The following is an 18,679-nucleotide window of genomic DNA, read 5'->3' as shown; positions in this document are numbered from 1 at the left end:
ATCACAGAGAATAACACAGGAACCTGTTTGGCACCAATGCAGACAGAAATGAATACACTTTTCTTCTGTATATGCTGTCTCATAACATTAGTATCAGCTATTCAGAGACTCGCCGAAAGCACAGCACATTTATTATTATCGATGTATTTTCTGTTTGGGGAAAAATAAGTATGAACAGTAGGCTTTGCTCAGCGTCCATAAACGGTTATATTATCGACTACTGTTATTATGATCAAATGTACAGCATTTGAAACGTGCCTATATTGTAACCAGTACAATATGTCTCTGACTGTTTGGTGTGGCACAAAGACAACCATCATAACGTTGCTGTAAATATTTACAATAGAAATACCAATCCTGGACCTTTTCAATACGTTATCTCTAAATTGACCAATTATTGAACGACCCTCATATACCTTCTTATAGAAATAAGCCAATAGGTGTGATTTACTCATCCTCTGGTATCCAATCCATGAATATATGTACCCTGCAATTACCTTTACTCCAACGGCTTGCTGGCTCGCGTGATAGCCAATGGTGTACCAGCCCGTACAATCTTGCTGACTTGTTTATCCAATCAGCTGTTGTGCTTGGCTTTGTTGTTGGTGATGACATGGACATATTTGTTGTTACTGGAAGGCGAGGGTAGAGCGTGGTAAGGAGGATCAGGTTTGAGCGATTGAATTCGAAATTTTGAAGAAAAAACGAGGCTTTGTTTTCCTAGGTTTCAACGATAAAATAACTGAGGTGGGGTGAAGAGCGGTTATGTCGGTGAATATGGACGAACTCAGGCATCAAGTGATGATCAACCAGTTTGTTTTGACTGCTGGTTGTGCTGCTGATCAAGCGAAGCAGCTTCTTCAAGCGGCTCACTGGCAATTCGAGGTATGCGATGTGTGTGTTTATATGTTGGTTTCATAGCGATGCGGCTAACTAGCCACTTTAGCGAGCTAACAAAGGCAAAGAAGGAGAAGTTCTCCGATATTAGTGAATGGCGATTTTTTTACAACCATGTAAGTAAACCCAGTCATACGACCATGCTTTTACGATGGATAATCCGGAAGACCTTAGGAAATGCGGTGTTTGCCAATCGAATTGGCTGTTCACACCAGTTAACTAGATGGGAAATTGATGCTGCTAACGTTATTGTTTTGATATCTATATTGGTTACGTTGGTTATTTTATGTTAGGTTTTTCATTTTCAATATTCATATTCAATATACATTTGCATTATCTAACTAGCCATGGTTGCAGTTGATAGTAGTGTGATCTGATTTCTTTCAATGCCATATGAACATAATCCATCTCGAATGTCTAATTTAGCTAGATACAGTAATAATGCAACCCGGCTTTTGATAACTAACTAACTGGCCATCCAGAGAGCGAAGAAAATACAGAAGAAAATACCTGGTTGAGGTTTTTGAATCCATAAGGTTAACTTTGTTTACATTCTTGACTTGACACCACCAAACACGCAGAGGCTCTTCCGGTCCAGACCCCATTGTTGTAGTAAGGAAAAAGTGTCTCAAACTTTGCCTTTGTTTTTTGAATATTGCCGCTGCTCTGAAAATGTGTAAGCTATTTAGTGTAATAGCATGTATGTTACACAGCTAGCACACACAGCAATTCATACCTCATTCCCAACTGGTGTGACTTATGGCCAGTCAATACACACTTCCAATTTTGGAACAAGCTGCTACTAGTTATTACTTTCCATATTTGGCTGCGTAAGAGTAGTGCACCAATAAACACACTCACAACACACATTTAAAGAACATTGTGTTTATGATTGCTTGTTGAACAAGGTTAGGGAAAGGTGACACAACGGACCTCCTGGATTGACCGTACTCTTGTCCAGGAGTATTCATAGGGGATATCTATCTTTAGGCAGATTACGGTGCCTTATCCTTCCAGTTGTTCATATCCAGTACTCCTAGTCCATGCACACCGTATGAGCAGGCGTTTCTTCTAAGCTGACACACAGCGTGACCCTTTTCAATCATGGCTTCAGCCAGAGCAGCAAGGTGGAATTGTAATTTGAATGAGCGTAATAGTAACATACGTTTTTAGTGAATAGATAATTCACTACATGATATGAAAGAAAAATCCAGTTCATGTTGAAGCACACCCTAGAGTAATGTATAATGAAAAGTATGCAAGGCCACTGGTTTGAAATATTCAACAGGGCCCTAAGTATGGACAACAGAGAGATGCTGAGAAGATCTGAGGCTTCAGGCCTCTGTTTTCAGATGGTTTCCCAAACACACCCCGCTCTGTCTAATGGCCAAGCTTTTGTTAGTTCTTACGCGAGGCAGAAGTGTCAAGGCCAGGTGGTTTGAAGGGGCTGAGGAGGCTGCTCATCTCCTCCCAGGCTTCTGAGAGCAGAGTCAGCCTGTAGCTTGATTGGAGCAGATGCATTGCAGAGACAACTTAGCCTCCTCTGTGCAACCTGTCCGGCTCAAGGTCAAAGGGCTAGTTGCCGATGGCTGGGCTGAACTCTCTTAGATGCTGTTGGCTAAGGAATGGAGGGTCAAAACATTAGGAACACCTGCTCTTTCCATGACATAGACTGACCAGGTAAAAGCTATGATTCCTTATTAATGTTACTTGTTAAATCCACTTCAATCAGTGTAGATGAAGTGGAGGATACAGGTTAAAGAAGGATTTTTAAGCCTTGAGACAATTGTGTAAGTGTGCCATTCAGAGGGTGAATGGGCCAGACAAAATATTTAAATGCCTTTTGAATGGGGTATGGTAGTAGGTGCCAGGCGCACTGGTTTGAGTGTGTCACAAACTGCAATGCTGCTGGGTTTTTCATCCTCAACAGTTTTCCGTGTGTATCAAGAATGGTCCGCCACCCAAAGGACATCCAGCTAACTTGACACAACTGTAGGAAGCATTGAGTCAACATGGACCAGCATCCCTGTGGAATGCTTTCGACACCTTGTAGAGTCCATGTCCCAATGAATTGAGGCTATTCTGAGGGGAAAGGGGATGCAACTCAATATTAGAAAGATGTTCCTAATGTTTAGTGCTCTCTGTGTATATATATTGTATATACTGTATGTGTATATGTAGAATCTCTCTATATAAAATATTTATGTATAATACAATCTCAAAATGTTAGCCTTTATTTGTTAATTGATTGTCTTTGTGGCTAGTCATCTTTCTATGATGTCAGTATAATGTCCCTCTCACTGAGCTGCTCCTGGCTACAGAGCAGGCTGTGTCGTCATGTCTACTCATGGCTCCTGGCTGCAGAGCAGGCTGTGTCGTCATGTCTACTCATGGCTCCTGGCTACAGAGTAGGCTGTGTCGTCATGTCTACTCATGGCTCCTGGCTGCAGAGCAGGCTGTGTTGTCGTGTCTACTCATGGCTCCTGGCTGCAGATCAGGCTGTGTCGTCATGTCTACTCATGGCTCCTGGCTACAGAGCAGGCTGTGTCGTCATGTCTACTCATGGCTCCTGGCTGCAGAGCAGGCTGTGTCGTCATGTCTACTCATGGCTCCTGGCTGCAGAGCAGGCTGTGTTGTCGTGTCTACTCATGGCTCCTGGCTGCAGATCAGGCTGTGTCGTCATGTCTACTCATGGCTCCTGGCTGCAGGGCAGGCTGTGTTGTCGTGTCTACTCATGGCTCCTGGCTGCAGATCAGGCTGTGTCGTCATGTCTACTCATGGCTCCTGGCTGCAGAGCAGGCTGTGTCGTCGTGTCTGCTCATGGCTCCTGGCTGCAGAGCAGGCTGTGTCGTCATGTCTACTCATGGCTCCTGGCTGCAGGGCAGGCTGTGTCCATGGGCATGTTCGGTACTCTCACTCCCTCAGGGCACAGCCCCCCACTCAGCCTCATTATCCCTGTTACTACACCATTATTAATGCACTTTTTCTTCTGCGCTCTTCTGTATCACCCTAAGTATTATTTTTGTGTTCACCTATTTATTTATCCTATTTCAGGCTGTTTTTAAAAAACATGTTTTTGTTATTGTTTGCTGTGCCCTCATTTAGACACCTGTTCAATTATTATGATTTTATATAGGCCTAGTGCTGGGCTTCATTGCAGTGTTCTGTCAGTCATGTTACATAAGCAACACTGTCATGACTCTTCTCTGCTCCATTGCTAGGTTTTCTGCTCCATTGCTAGGTTTTCTGCTCCATTGCTAGGTTTTCTGCTCCATTGCTAGGTTCTCTGCTCCATTGCTAGGTTCTCTGCTCCATTGCTAGGTTTTCTGCTCCATTGCTAGGTTTTCTGCTCCGTCAGGTAATGGATGCTCTCACTTAAAGCCCATGAGTAGTACTGAAACCTTTATGCCGATGCTCTTAGATATGGTGTTGCACTGTGTGTTTGTAACCTACATTATTTGTGTGTGAAACGGAACCGTTGTTGATGGTCTTGGATGTACACAGAAACACACTTAACATAAATAGACAAAGAACAGTGTGATCCCAGCAACCTGGTAGACAATGGCAGTGCAGCACATTCATGTTGATATGTGTGTCACGTTGAGCAGCAGACATTCCTGCACTACTGCTGCTGTTGTCAAACAACCACAGAGCATGGTTTGTGGGGGAGGGGTCGACTTCAGCCGTAAGGGGAAACCACACATTCATTGAAGTGTTCGCAAAGAGAGATTCTAGTGAAGGGAAATGGAGGCTAGGCAAGGCACTAAGGACTAAGGTTTAGCTAGACATGCTGTCATTTTAGTAGTAGGCTGCATGCAATTATTTTAATCCAGTTACTAAGACACATTCATATGAGGCGATTTGTATACGAAGGAAAAGAACATGAATCATGGGCCAGTCAGACTACGTGAATCATAAAACCGGTATCTTGCAATAAAATCTGATAAACTACTAAGGATATGTTTTGGTATGAGTGTATTTTTGTTTCCGGACCATGGTGTCCTTACCAGGCTGGCCTTTGTGTTCACAACAGGGTGAAACAATAGAAGTATCCTATGGACTTCCTTGTTTGTGTTCAAGGGCAGCAACTGAAAGTAGGACTACTTGTTTGCATTGTGTTTCCTCATAGCCCGTCAGAAGAAGGCTGTCACAAACAAGGTTTTATTGTGGCCTATGTGAATTGTCCCTGAGAAAATAGCATATACCCTATTCACGGTAGTTTATATAGCCTAAACTGTTTACATGTCACTGAGTTGTAAACACTAGTTTTAAGTAAAGGAACAGTACTAGACTACTAGCGATTTTCTTTTCCATGCTAATTATAATTTTAAACAAGTCTGTGTATTGTGTACATTCTCACTGAGCCATTAGCCTGTCTGCCACTGCCTCTCTCTCCGCGTGGTTTACAAACCCTGTTTTAGACCGTGGAGGATAATAGTTTTAACCCCAGAGTCATGTGATCTACTTGTACCAACTGACCCATAGGCCGATGTTAGCAGAGGGGGGATGGGGTCAGACTCTCCACGGTGAGCGGATTGGAAGGTGAAATGTGTTACTACTGTTTTGTGGTCTGCAAACTAAAGATGGGCATGAGTACTGGAACGGACGTCAAAACTCAATATTTAACCAGAGATTATACTTTTTTTATACTGTAGAACTATTTGGTCCAATTTTTTTTTTTTTGACTCTGTTAGATTTGTGCATGTGCATTTGCGTAACACAACAAAAAATAAACCAAGCCAAGCATTACAAAGTTCTGCTCCCTAAATTCCCTTTACCCTACTTGTCTCACTCACTCAGTTGTGTTCTGACCCGCTCCCTCTAGACACGCGTGATGAGTGCACAAACAAGCTCCCGTTAGGCCTACAGAAATAAACGTCTATAAAAACAGATCTAACTGATGGGATACACAAGCTACATTCCTTGCCAAATGACATCAGTCAACCAGTCCATTTTGAATTTGTGATAAAACTGAAGTAGGGAAATATGTGTTCCAACAATGCGCTGCAATTTTGTAATAATCGCGTCATTTTCCGCTTTAATATGCTACATTGCGGTTGTCACTAATTACTACAAAGTCAAAATTGACTGTACTGAACAATTCATGAAAACAAAAAAATCGCTTTTTGGTCTTAAGGTTAGGCATAAGGTTAGGTTTAAAATCTGATTTTAAGAAGAGACGTTGTAGAAACAGGCATAGTTTATTTTTTATTTAACTAGGCAAGTCAGTTAAGAACAAATTCTTATTTACAATGACGGCCTTACCCGGACGACGTTGTGCCAATTGTGCGCTGCCCTATGGGACTCCCAATCACGGCCGGTTGTGATACAGCCTGGAATCGAACCAAGGTCTGTAGTGACGCCTCTAGCACTGAGATGCAGTGCCTTAATTAAACCGCTGCCCCACTCGAAAGCCTGACCTTGTGGCTGTGGTAACTAGTGGCGACCCCACATTGAACTGCTAGTGCCATTTTAGGATTGGTTAGCCTTGGCTAAATATAACCCCCCCATAAACATATTTCAGATTCTACTCTGAAATATGCTAAAGCATTAGTTTGAGAAAGACCGAGCGTATTTTCACCAGCATCATTAAGCCTAGGCCTACCAAACAGATGTCATGGTCATAATTCATCCCCTTGCAGTGTTCAAAGTGGAATTGTTATTCCATTTAGAAAATTCCAAAGAACAGGCAGAATAAACTAGACAACTGTATATCCGGAAAAAAAAAATACATATTTTGGTTTGTAACCCAGTTTCAAATGCTCAGATGTGCATCACTTTGCACTATTCGGTTCTATTTGATTCTGTTATGTTACATTTTAAAATTTTAGTCATTTAGCAGATGCTCTTATCCAGAGCAATTAGGTTAAGTGTCTTGCTCTTGGGTACATCGACAGATTTTTTTTCACCAAGTCGGCTCGGGATTCAAACCAGCAACCTTTCGGTTACTGGCCCAACGCTCTTAACTGCTACAATAAAATAGATGTGTCTTGACTGATAAGGGCTCGGGAAATAAAAGTCTTGTCTGCTAAATTAACAAAACAAGGCTATGCCATTGCACAGCTATAGGCTTCTACAAGAAAGTGCCACACTGTGGAGGTTACTATCTTTTTGAAGATTGAGTTCCAATATATAATACAACCACTTGATATTACAGGTTCAGTAAATGTATCTTAAATAGCACTTGTTTTTTAATTGATTGAATATACACTGAGTGTACAAAACATTATGAACACCAGCTCTGACCAGGTGAATCCAGGTGAACGCTATGATCCCTAATTGATATCACCTGTTAAATCCACTTCAATCAGTGTAGATGAAGGGGATGAGGCATGTAAATAAGTTTTTTTTAAGCCCGGAGACCATTGAGACGGTTTGTGTCAAGAACTGCAACGCTGGTGGGTTTTTACATGTTCAACAGTTTTCTGTGTATCAAGAATAGTCTACCACCCAAAGGACATCCAGCCAACTGACACAACTGTGGGAAGCATTGGAGACATGGGCCATCTTCCCTGTGGAACACTTTTGACACCTTGTAGAGTCCATGCCTCGACAAATTGAGGCTGTTCTGAGGGCAAAGGGGGTCATTCGCAACTCAATATTAGAAAAGTATTCTTAATGTTTTTGTACACTCAGTGTATATATGAGGCAATTTAGCAATTAGGATTTGTTATCTTTACTGGTTCTGATAAATTACGCTTTGTTGCGCACTGTTGGCATAGCTAACTGCACACATTTTTTCCAGTGTGGGCCTTGTGTTCTAAAAGTTTTTTTTTCCCGAATATTCAGAAAAAAAAACATTTGAACAGTCAAAGGTCAAATGCCCATCTTACCCCAAATGGCAGTTCAAGTGCTCACAATGTTCTCACAGACAACTTCCTCTCTTCCCCTCGTTCTGTCTCTTTCTCTCCCTCCACAGACAGCCTTAAGCTCCTTTTTCCAGGAGGCCAACATCCCTAGTCACCACCACCAGATGGTAAGTGCATTTTGTTCCCCTTAAAAAAAAAAAGGGCTTAAGGCATGTTTTACATTCTGTCAGTGTGTTCAGGGAGCTAATTTACGGCATGGCTGCAGCGTCAGTGACCAGGCCAGTCTGCTCCTCCTCTTCAGTCAGACAGACAGAGGGACAGATTCACCAACAGGACAGGACTAGAGCCATGGGCATAGTAGTACAGCTGTGTCTGGCAGAGTGACATCACTGGAGTTATTGCTCCTGAGTAGTAAAGTCTACATCCTGCTGTACTACTCCACAGTGCTTATTGGTTTTCAACACTGCCTTTTAGGGTAAACTTACTTAAGATATACTGCCACATGGACTGGCACTATGCATTTTAGTGCAACATACGTTTTATATCATGAATTCTTAAACCTTGTACAATATTTTTAAACCTTTTCCTTCAACATGTATTGCATGACAACTCCATATGTCAGGTACAGCGAAGTAGCTGGGTCGAAATAGCTTTAACCACGATGAAAGCAATGGCACAAGGCTGGCTCCTGTCCTTGGCCAAGCCAATTTACGCAATGCTATTCCCTAACGGCTATAGTGATCATGTGGTCCGTGCTTGAAACCATTTCTGCTTCAACTGACCAGTAAAAGCCCTGGAGCGGCGAGCTGGAAATGTAATGTTTACCACATGGAGGATGTGCTGTGAGCATGCAGTGTTGACGTGTACACTGAACCCAGCCATCTCCTCTGATCATCTGTCTGTTGCTGCTCTGCTGGTTTGGTTTTCTCTCTTTTTCCCTTCCTCTTGGGTGGGAGGAGCATGTTCGAGCTTGAGCGAGAGAGGAAGTGTGTGAGTGGCGGGGGCCAGGGTTTGTTATTATTTTCGGTGCAGCCATTACATCATACTGGAGGGTGTTTGTGTGTGTGTGTGTGTGTGTGTGTGAGTGAGTGTGAGGCGGGCATGTGCATGCTGGGAGGAGGAGTGATGTAAGAGAGCTATCTGCTACAGAGGAGGAGGAAGGGCTGTTAAAGGATAGAGAGAAAGAGAGAGTGTGGAGAGGCAGTCATCAGCAGCTGCAAGTCATCTCCATGTATTGTGGGTGTTAGTCCTTCCCCCCCTCTCTTTAGGCTGCCCTGCACTCTCCTTGGGGCCTGGGGGAGCCACAGGGGAAACAGTGGGTGTGGGGAAGAAAGAGCTCCGTGTAGCAACAATAATGTACACAACACTGCCCTCAATCAAACACTATTGACTATACAGGGAGAACAAAGATGTGTATATGTAAAGGACTCTTATAGCCTTAAACCTAACAGAGAAGGGTCACATTTCCACAACCAATTGACATCCAGGGTTGCATTTCTTGTTGTAAACATGGGGCTGGGTTTTCATTTATTTAATTAGACCTAGTACTTGACCTGAGAAAACTAGTCATAATAAGTAAGTCCTAGAGAGAATGACATTCCTTTATCAATTTAATATGTACTCAATCTGATGAATAGAAGCCACAACCAGTTGAATTACATTGTTTATTTTCATTACTCTGTACATAATGTAATTCATGGAAAGTGGGTAATGCACTCAAGTGGTGGTAGTGGTGGTGGACTGGTGGTAGTCGTGGTGGTTGTCATGGTGGTGGTGGGAGTCGTGGTGGTGGTAGTCGTAGTGGTTGTTTTGGTGGTTTTGGTGGTCGTGGTGGCATGGCATTTTCTTAGTCGTGGTGGTGGTTGCGGTAGTCGTGGTGGTGGTGTGCTGTGGTGGTTTTGTAGTCGTAGTGGTGGTTTTGATAGTCGTAGTGGTGGTTTTGATAGTCGTAGTGGTGGTTTTGGTTGAGTGGCGGTGGTAGTGGCGGTGGTAGTTGTAGTGGTGGTGGTAGTCGTGGTGGTACTACTACTACTACTATTACTACTACTAGTAGTAGCACATGGCATTTGTCATCTCACCTGTTTCCCCTCTGGTGTGTGAGCCCATGAGGGATGTAACTGTTGTGTTGCTGTGGGACTGCACAAGCTCTACCCTGCGCCTTCTGATGACAAAACAAGACATAAATACTGTTGGAGAAGTTCTGGTTTGAGCCCATAGCCTGGCCAAATATAATGATTTACTCCTTTACTAGGACCTTCCTGTAAACTAATCAAACTGTTACCACAACTATTATCACTACTATTACCACTATTATTATCATCACTACCACTACTATTATCACTACTACTATTATCACTACTACTACTATTATCACTACTACTACTATTATCACTACCACTACTATTATCCTACCACTACTATTATCACTACTACCACTACTATTATCACTACTACCACTACTATTATCTACTACTACTACTATTATCACACTATTATCACTACCACTACTATTATCACTACTATTATCCCTACCACTACTATTACCCCTACCACTACTATTACCCCTACCACTACTATTATCACTACCACTACTATTATCATCTACTACCACTACTATCCTACTACCACTACTATTATCACTACCACTACTATTATCCCTACCACTACTATTATCACTACCACTACTATTATCACTACCACTACTATTATCACTACTACTACTATTATCACTACCACTACTATCACTACACTATCACTACTATTATCACTACCACTACTATTATCACTATCACTACTATTATCCCTACTACTACTATATTATCACTACACTACTATTATCCTACTACTACTGCTACTATTATCACTACCACTACTACTACTACTATTATCACTACCACTACTATTATCTACTACCACTACTATTATCACTACTACAACTACTACTATACTATTATCTACTACTACTACTACTATTATCACTACCACTACTATTATCACTATCACTACTATTATCCCTACTACTACTACTATTATCACTACCACTACTATTATCCCTACTACTACTACTACTACTATTATCACTACCACTACTATTATCCCTACTACTACTACTATTATCACTACCATTACTATTATCACTACCACTACTATAATCCCTACTACTACTACTATTATCCCTACCACTACCTACTACTATTATCACTACTACACTACTATTATCACTACCACTACTATACCATCACTACTATTATCCCTACCAATACTACCACTACTACTATTATCACTACTATTATCCCTACTACAACTACTATTATCACTACCACTACTATTATCCCACTATTATCCCTACCACCACTACTATTATCACTACCACTACTACTATTATCCCTACCACTACTATTATCAGTACCCCTACTACTACCACTATTACCCCTACTACTACCACTATTATCCCTACTACTACCACTATTATCCCTACCACTACAATTATCACCACCACTACTACTACTACTACTACTACTATTATCCCTACCACTACTACTATTATTACCATTACTATTATCACCATTACACTACTATTATCACTACCACTACTACTATTATCACTACTATTAATACCACCACTACTATTATCACCATTACACTACTATTATCACCACTACTATTATCACTACTACTATTATTACCACCATTACTATTATCACTACTACTACTATTATTACCACCACTACTATTATCCCTACCACTATTATTATTACCACCACTACTATTATCCTTACCACTACTATTATCACTACTACTATTATTACCACAACTACTATTATCACTACTACTATTATTACCATCACTACTATTATCCCTACTACAACTATTATTATCACTACCACTACTATTACCATCACTACTATTATCCCTACTACTATTATCACTACCACTATTATTACCACCACTACTATTATCCCTACCACTATTATTATTACCACCACTACTATTATCCTTACCACTACTATTATCACTACTACTACTATTATTACCACCACTATTATTATTACCACCACTACTATTATCCTTACCACTACTATTATCACTACTACTACTATTATTATTACCACCACTACTACTATTATCACTACTACTACTACTACTATTATTACCACCACTACTATTATCACTACCACTACTATTATCCCTACTACTACTACTATTATTACCACCACTACTATTATCCTTACCACTACTATTATCACTACTACTACTATTATTACCACCACTACTATTATCCTATTACCACTACTATTATCCTACTACTACTACTATTATTACCACCACTACTATTATACCACTACTACTACTACTATTATTACCACCACTACTATTATCACCACTACTATTATCACTACTATTACCACAACTACCACTACTACTATTATTATCACTACTATTATCACCACTACCACTGCTATTATCACCACTACTGTTAACACCACTACCACTACTATTATCACTACCACTAATACTATTACTAGCTGTACCACTATTGTAAACATTAAGGATGATATCGCAACAGTTGTTTGAAAGTACGTAGTGTTCAAACTCCCTTGTGAATGTGTGTATGTGTTTTGTGTAATGGTGGGCGGCAGATGGGGTTCAGTCCAGACCTGCCCTTCCTCTCAGCCAAACCTGCTAGACAGGGCCCTAGCCCCACCCTCTCAGCACAGCACTGTAGCTAAACACAGCCCAGCATACGGTTGTTATTGTAATTGTTCTGTCTACCTACTCACTGCTTCACTAGGACCAAGCCTTATATCCTTACAGCTGCATCTGGACAGTCTAAGCAGCTGTAGTGCTTCTCAGTCGACTTCATTGCTTTATAGCTAAATTTGATCACTTGACTAGATAAGTAATATTTGAATATCTCCTTTAGTATTGATTTCCATAACAAACAAGTTGAATAATTCACAGCTTAAAGCAAAACTCGGTCAAGTCTCTCCCAAGAAAAACAGGAAACCCCTGTATGGATCACCATCTTGGGTCCTGCAGGAGGGGCAGTTTCAGTGTGGTCAACCATCACAGACCCAGACAGACAGAAACCATGCTTGTCCATCTCCTAACTGGAGCAGCTGCTGCTCACTCTGACAGACCTGTCACCTCACATCAACACTAAGACTGTGCCTCACGATACTCCATACTATACTGTATGCTGCACTACACTCTTCTCCCTCCACTTTCAAAATGTCTAGTATTTTAGCTAGCTATGACCATGCCTGTCCCAGGCTATAATCTGGTTTGGTGACCTAATCAATTTACCTTTTCAACTTTAGACACCTTTCATACTATTAGATCCACATTTTGGGTGCTAGCGTGACCCTCATGTCAGCGGGGCCGTGGCTGTGTGTTAGAAATAAAACAGCCCTGACCTCCTGCAGCAATGCTAAGAAGTCCTCTGTCCTGTAATGGCTGCTAGCCTGCTACCTGATCCCTGTTGGTGGTGGGGGTGTTTCTATCCTGAGGCACCACACTCAGTCTTACAAATTATAAAGTCATTCATGGCCTCAGTGGGGACATCTGACATTTTGTGCAACTGCACAACATGTTAAGCTGCCATGTTTACCACAGTGAATGGATGTAGGTGGCTGCAGGGTTTAGAAACCTTGTCGTCACAATGTTCAGCAGTTGTACTGCACACAATGCCCAAGTCTACAAGTGAACTGCCTCCCACAACAATAACTAACTAGTCTAGGCTATTTGTTTTATGAACTCACCAATCATGCCTTCTATTGGCACATAGAGTTCACAGCAGGCAGCAGCAATGGAAGCACCCCATGTGGACCAAATCATTGGGACAGAATGTTAAAATGAAGTGTTTGCATTCAACTCAATGTAAGTCACTCATTTTAAACCCCACGTGTCTTCTGTTTTCCAGATGTGCACTCCAAGGAACACCCCAGCCACGCCGCCTAACTTCCCCGACACCATCACCATGTTCTCCAAGCTGAGGGCGTCAGACTGCTCGGGGAGCTCCGGAGGCGGAGTTCCCACCCAGGTGTCCATGGCCTGCTCTCCCCCCTCCTCCACAACTGGCTTCGGGTCCTTCTGGGCCTCATCACCCCCCAACCACCAGCCCGTCTGGCTGCCCCCCTCCTCGCCCACAGGCCACCACATGCACCACCACCACTACCAGCACCACCACCACATGCACCAGACCCCCATGTGGCCCCCTGTGTCCCAGCCCGGCAGCGCCCAGCAGACCCCTGTTGTATCGGTCCTGCATGGCCAGAGATGAGACTCTACCCAGGTGTGGGAAGGAGGGGGCTGGGGAGGATAGGGTGGGGCTGGGCTGGGCTATGTGCAGCCTAATGAATCTACTAGGGGGGTTGGGTGTCAGGATTAAAGGGTCTTGTTGGCCAAGGGGAAAAGACACGCTACTGTTTTTTTCCTTCCTTTCTTTCTGTTTTTCTAAAATGACTATGAACAATGTCTTCTTTGGAGTACATCGGTTTCCTCTCTCTCTCTCTTCATCATAACTCATAAAAGCCTGGGAAGAACCGGGGGAGAACCACTAATAACAATATGAGGAAGTGGAATAACGAAGGGGGTGGAGTCTCTGACCCCCCAAAGGACTCTGGGAAATGCAGTTTTCTTTGTCAATGCAAGTCGAGCCCTGGACCCAGCAGAGCACTTACTTAGGATAGGAGCCATGTGATCTGCTAAAGTGCTTGATCATTGGTTGTTTTTCAAAACTCTACTCTCCCTTGGGGTTCAATAACGCTCCAGTGATGTGACCAGATTTCACAATAACCAGCAGACAAAAACAAAATGGGACTGCAACACAAATGATGATGGTTTTGTGTTCTCGGCTGATCTTATGGCCCAGAAAAAATATTTTTCAATATTGTTTGTGGTATGGATATCTGTATTGTACAGATCATGGACAAACACTGTAGCCATTTTGTCAAGTTTCATGTAGCCATGTATCTCTTTTTAAAATGTCTATTTTGTAAGTACTATGTAGCTTAGTGAAACTTGACTCAGTGGCTCCACTGCATGCTGTTGTGTCTGAGAAGTGGGCTCTTCAGTATGTGTGGACTCGAAGCTTTGGTTTAAAGTGTCTGAAAGCTGACCTTCACATCAGAGGTGTTTTAAGGAGACGTGTAAAGAAATGTTAATACTGTAATTCGGTTTGTGTTGAGATACAGCAAAGTATGCAATCATTTGATGGAAGCCTGAAGCCAGTTTAAAGGCTGATACATTTTTATCCTTGTTTTTGGGAACATTTTCTACCTATGGATGTCAAAGGACTCCCGAGTGTCGCAGTGGTCTAAGGCACTGCATCTCAGTTCTAGAGGCGTCACTACAGACCCTGATTTGATTCCAGGCTGTATCACAACCGGCCGTGATTGGGAGTCCCATAGGGTGGCGCACAATTGGCCCAGCATCGTCCGGGTTAGGGTTTGGCCGGGGTAGGTCGTCATTGTAAATAAGAATTTGTTCTTAACTGACTTGCCTAATAAACCTTCTTTTGACTGATAATGTAAACTGGTTTTCAGTGACAATTATGGAAACATCTTCTGAACTCCATTGTAAATAAAGGCTCAGCAGAAACAAAGTGCAAAAACGTTGAACTCTGTAACCTGGCTGGGGACGAGATTGAGATCTCAGTTATGCTGTCAACACTGAATTTAATCTGGTTTGCAAATGTTTTGACTAACATAGATGGGTGTGAGCCACCAGTAGGCTACCTCTTAGTAGAGGTTTCTATGGGGAGTAGAGGCCAACTCAGTGATTTACTACGCAATCTCTAGCAGAAGATCAACTGGTCCTACCTCTGGTTAAATGGGAGAGGCCGAATGTATTCCCTGCAGAAACAGTCGGTTTCAATGGGTCAGATTAGCAGAACCTCTCCTAGTGCTCAAAACGTGTGTAATTCCCTCCGTTAGAATAGTGGCTGATTGACTGATGATGAATTGAGTGTCTTGTCAACTAGAATTATGAATTTAGTACGGGTTGCAAATATTTACTAAATGATTGTTCAGGCAATGTTTACATATGAGATTCAGTGTACTGATGAACAATGCTTCATAACCCAGAGTCTTACTTATAGGTGAGCTCTTCATACAACAGCCCATGTCAGAACATTTGCAAATCTATCAATGGTAACAGATGGAAAGGTAGCCATTTTCACCATCATTCTCATTATAATTGTCACAATAAAGAGGGAATGGGAGGTCTGAACAGGTTGCAGTTGTATACAGAGGGTACTTTTTCTGAAATAATGTCACATTCATTCATGCCCTCACTAAATGATGCTTTAATATTATGCCTGCCTGCCACGTCTTCACTCAGACAATCATATTCACACGATCCCTCTGGTTGAATACATGTCAAATCACATTTGTCAAGCTTGTGACCTTTTGTGAGGATGATTTTATAATGTACAATATGGACAGTCGTGTAGCGTTAGACAGATGCCACCTGGCCAATGTGGACCCTTGTCAATGTCACCAGAAAGAAGGGACACTGCTCCACTGTGCTGCCATGTGGTCTGTTCTGGTTCTAAATCCATGGATCTTTTCAGATGGACATTAGAAACTCAACGGTGGTTCCTCTTGGGGTGTTCATAGCGCCGCCTCATTCATTAACTCATGTGTTCTATTAAGGGGAACGTTTGTTGTCAACTGCATGAGTTTTGGTTGGTGATTTTCTAGTTTGTGTTTTTAACAAGGTGGGAGTGGAGGATGGTCCCATAATGAGTGTTTCCTGCTGTGTGGATTACTGGTTCCTCCTCCTCAGTATTGTTGTGGTAACTAACACACCCAGACACAGTAGTGTTGGGTGATTATGGTTCCTGTGGTGATGTGACCCGGTCTCCATTCTCCCTTATTATCCTTGATCAACAGTAGACAGTTTGGTCCCCCATGATATCTGTACAAACTGGGTGTTATGAAATGTTCGATCGTCATGTTCACCCATACAAGATGTGCAGAATGCCTGATGGGAATCCGAAAACAAGTCAAACAACAAGAACTTCTCATGGAGCCTCATTTACATCTCTCTAATCCAACTTTTTATATAGATATTTCTCTCCTGTACTGTGTTTATTTCCCCTGTTGAAATGTGTATTTATATGTTTAATAAAATAAGGTATGATCTGCTAAGTGTTGGAGTTGTTCTGGGGTCTTATTTTTGCTGAGAATAATTGTTGTGCTTTTATGAAATATGGTTGCTAAGGCACTTTTGAACACATCATAAAAGTAACTTTGCTTTTTGAGATATTTTCTGTAAGGTAATATATATTTAGTAATGATATGACACTGCATAATACTATAGTAATCTATATATCCCTACAAGTAGTGTTTCTGTAGTACAAAGGAACAAGTAGGCCTACAGTGGGGCAAAAAAGTATTTAGTCAGCCACCAATTGTGCAAGTTCTCCCACTTAAAAAGATGAGAGAGGCCTGTAATTTTCATCATAGGTACACTTCAACTATAACAGACAAAATGAGAAAGAAAATCACATTGTAGGATTTTTTATTTATTTATTTGCAAATTATGGTGGAAAATAAGTATTTGGTCAAAAACAAAAGTTTCTCAATACTTTGTTAGATACCTTTGTTGGCAATGACAGGTCAAACGTTTTCTGTAAGTCTTCACAAGGTTTTCACACACTGTTGCTGGTATTTTGGCCCATTCCTCCATGCAGATCTCCTCTAGAGCATTGATGTTTTGGGGCTGTTGCTGGGCAACACGGACTTTCAACTCCCTCCAAAGATTTTCTATGGGGTTGAGATCTGGAGACTGGCTAGGCCACTCCAGGACCTTGAAATGCTTCTTACGAAGCCACTCCTTCGTTGCACGGGCGGTGTGTTTGGGATCATTGTCATGCTGAAAGACCCAGCCACGTTTCATCTTCAATGTCCTTGCTGATGGAAATCTCACGATACATGGCCCCATTACTTCTTTCCTTTACACGGATCAGTCGTCCTGGTCCCTTTGCAGAAAAACAGCCCCAAAGCATGATGTTTCCACCCCCATGCTTCACAGTAGGTATGGTGTTCTTTGGATGCAACTCAGCATTCTTTGTCCTCCAAACACGACGAGTTGAGTTTTTACCAAAAAGTTATATTTTGGTTTCATCTGACCATATGACATTCTCCCAATCTTCTTCTGGATCATCCAAATGCTCTCTAGCAAACTTCAGACGGGCCTGGACATGTACTGGCTTAAGCAGGGGGACACGTCTGGACCTGCAGGATTTGAGTCCCTGGCGGCGTAGTGTGTTACTGATGGTAGGCTTTGTTACTTTGGTCCCAGCTCTCTGCAGGTCATTCCCTAGGTCCCCCCGTGTGGTTCTGGGATTTTTGCTCACCGTTCTTGTGATCATTTTGAGCCCACGGGGTGAGATCTTGCGTGGAGCCCCAGATCGAGGGAGATTATCAGTGGTCTTGTATGTCTTCCATTTCCTAATAATTGCTCCCACAGTTGATTTCTTCAAACCAAGCTGCTTACCTATTGCAGATTCAGTCTTCCCAGCCTGGTGCAGGTCTACAATTTTGTTTATGGTGTCCTTTGACAGCTCTTTGGTCTTGGCAATAGTGGCGTTTGGAGTGTGACTGTTTGAGGTTGTGGACAGGTGTCTTTTATACTGATAACAAGTGCCATTAATACAGGTAATGAGTGGAAGACAGAGGAGCCTCTTAAAGAAGAAGTTACAGGTCTGCGAGAGCCAGAAATCTTGCTTGTTCGTAGGTGACCAAATACTTATTTTCCACCATAATTTGCAAATAAATAAATTAAAAATCCTACATTGTGATTTTCTGGATTTTTTCTCTCATTTTGTCTGTCATAGTTTAAGTGTACCTATGATGAAGATTTACAGGCCTCTCTCATCTTTTTAAGTGGGAGAACTTGCACAATTGGTGGCTGACTAAATACTTTTTTGCCCCACTGTATATAAGCGAGACAATAAACACACA

General features: G+C 42.0%; 1 protein-coding gene across 2 annotated transcripts; it reads left to right on the top strand.

The window, feature by feature from the left end:
- Positions 1-613: 613 nt before the first annotated feature.
- On the top strand, positions 614-16,861 carry LOC115110694 (UBA-like domain-containing protein 2). Of its 2 annotated transcripts, XM_065006645.1 has the most exons (3): positions 617-885; positions 7,817-7,873; positions 13,630-16,861. In XM_065006645.1, exons 1-3 carry the CDS (start codon positions 766-768, stop codon positions 13,987-13,989), a joined length of 537 nt encoding a protein of 178 aa, XP_064862717.1. In that variant the 5' UTR covers positions 617-765; the 3' UTR covers positions 13,990-16,861. The 2 variants fall into 2 exon arrangements, with proteins under 2 accessions (XP_064862718.1, XP_064862717.1); XM_065006646.1 differs by lacking the exon at positions 7,817-7,873 and having other exon boundaries at positions 614-885.
- Positions 16,862-18,679: the final 1,818 nt, after the last annotated feature.

This window comes from Oncorhynchus nerka, linkage group LG21 (genome assembly GCF_034236695.1).
Source record: "Oncorhynchus nerka isolate Pitt River linkage group LG21, Oner_Uvic_2.0, whole genome shotgun sequence".
In the NCBI taxonomy this organism is placed as follows: domain Eukaryota; kingdom Metazoa; phylum Chordata; class Actinopteri; order Salmoniformes; family Salmonidae; genus Oncorhynchus; species Oncorhynchus nerka.
Note: the sequence above shows the minus strand (reverse complement) of the source record. Positions and strands in the feature narration are given on the sequence as shown.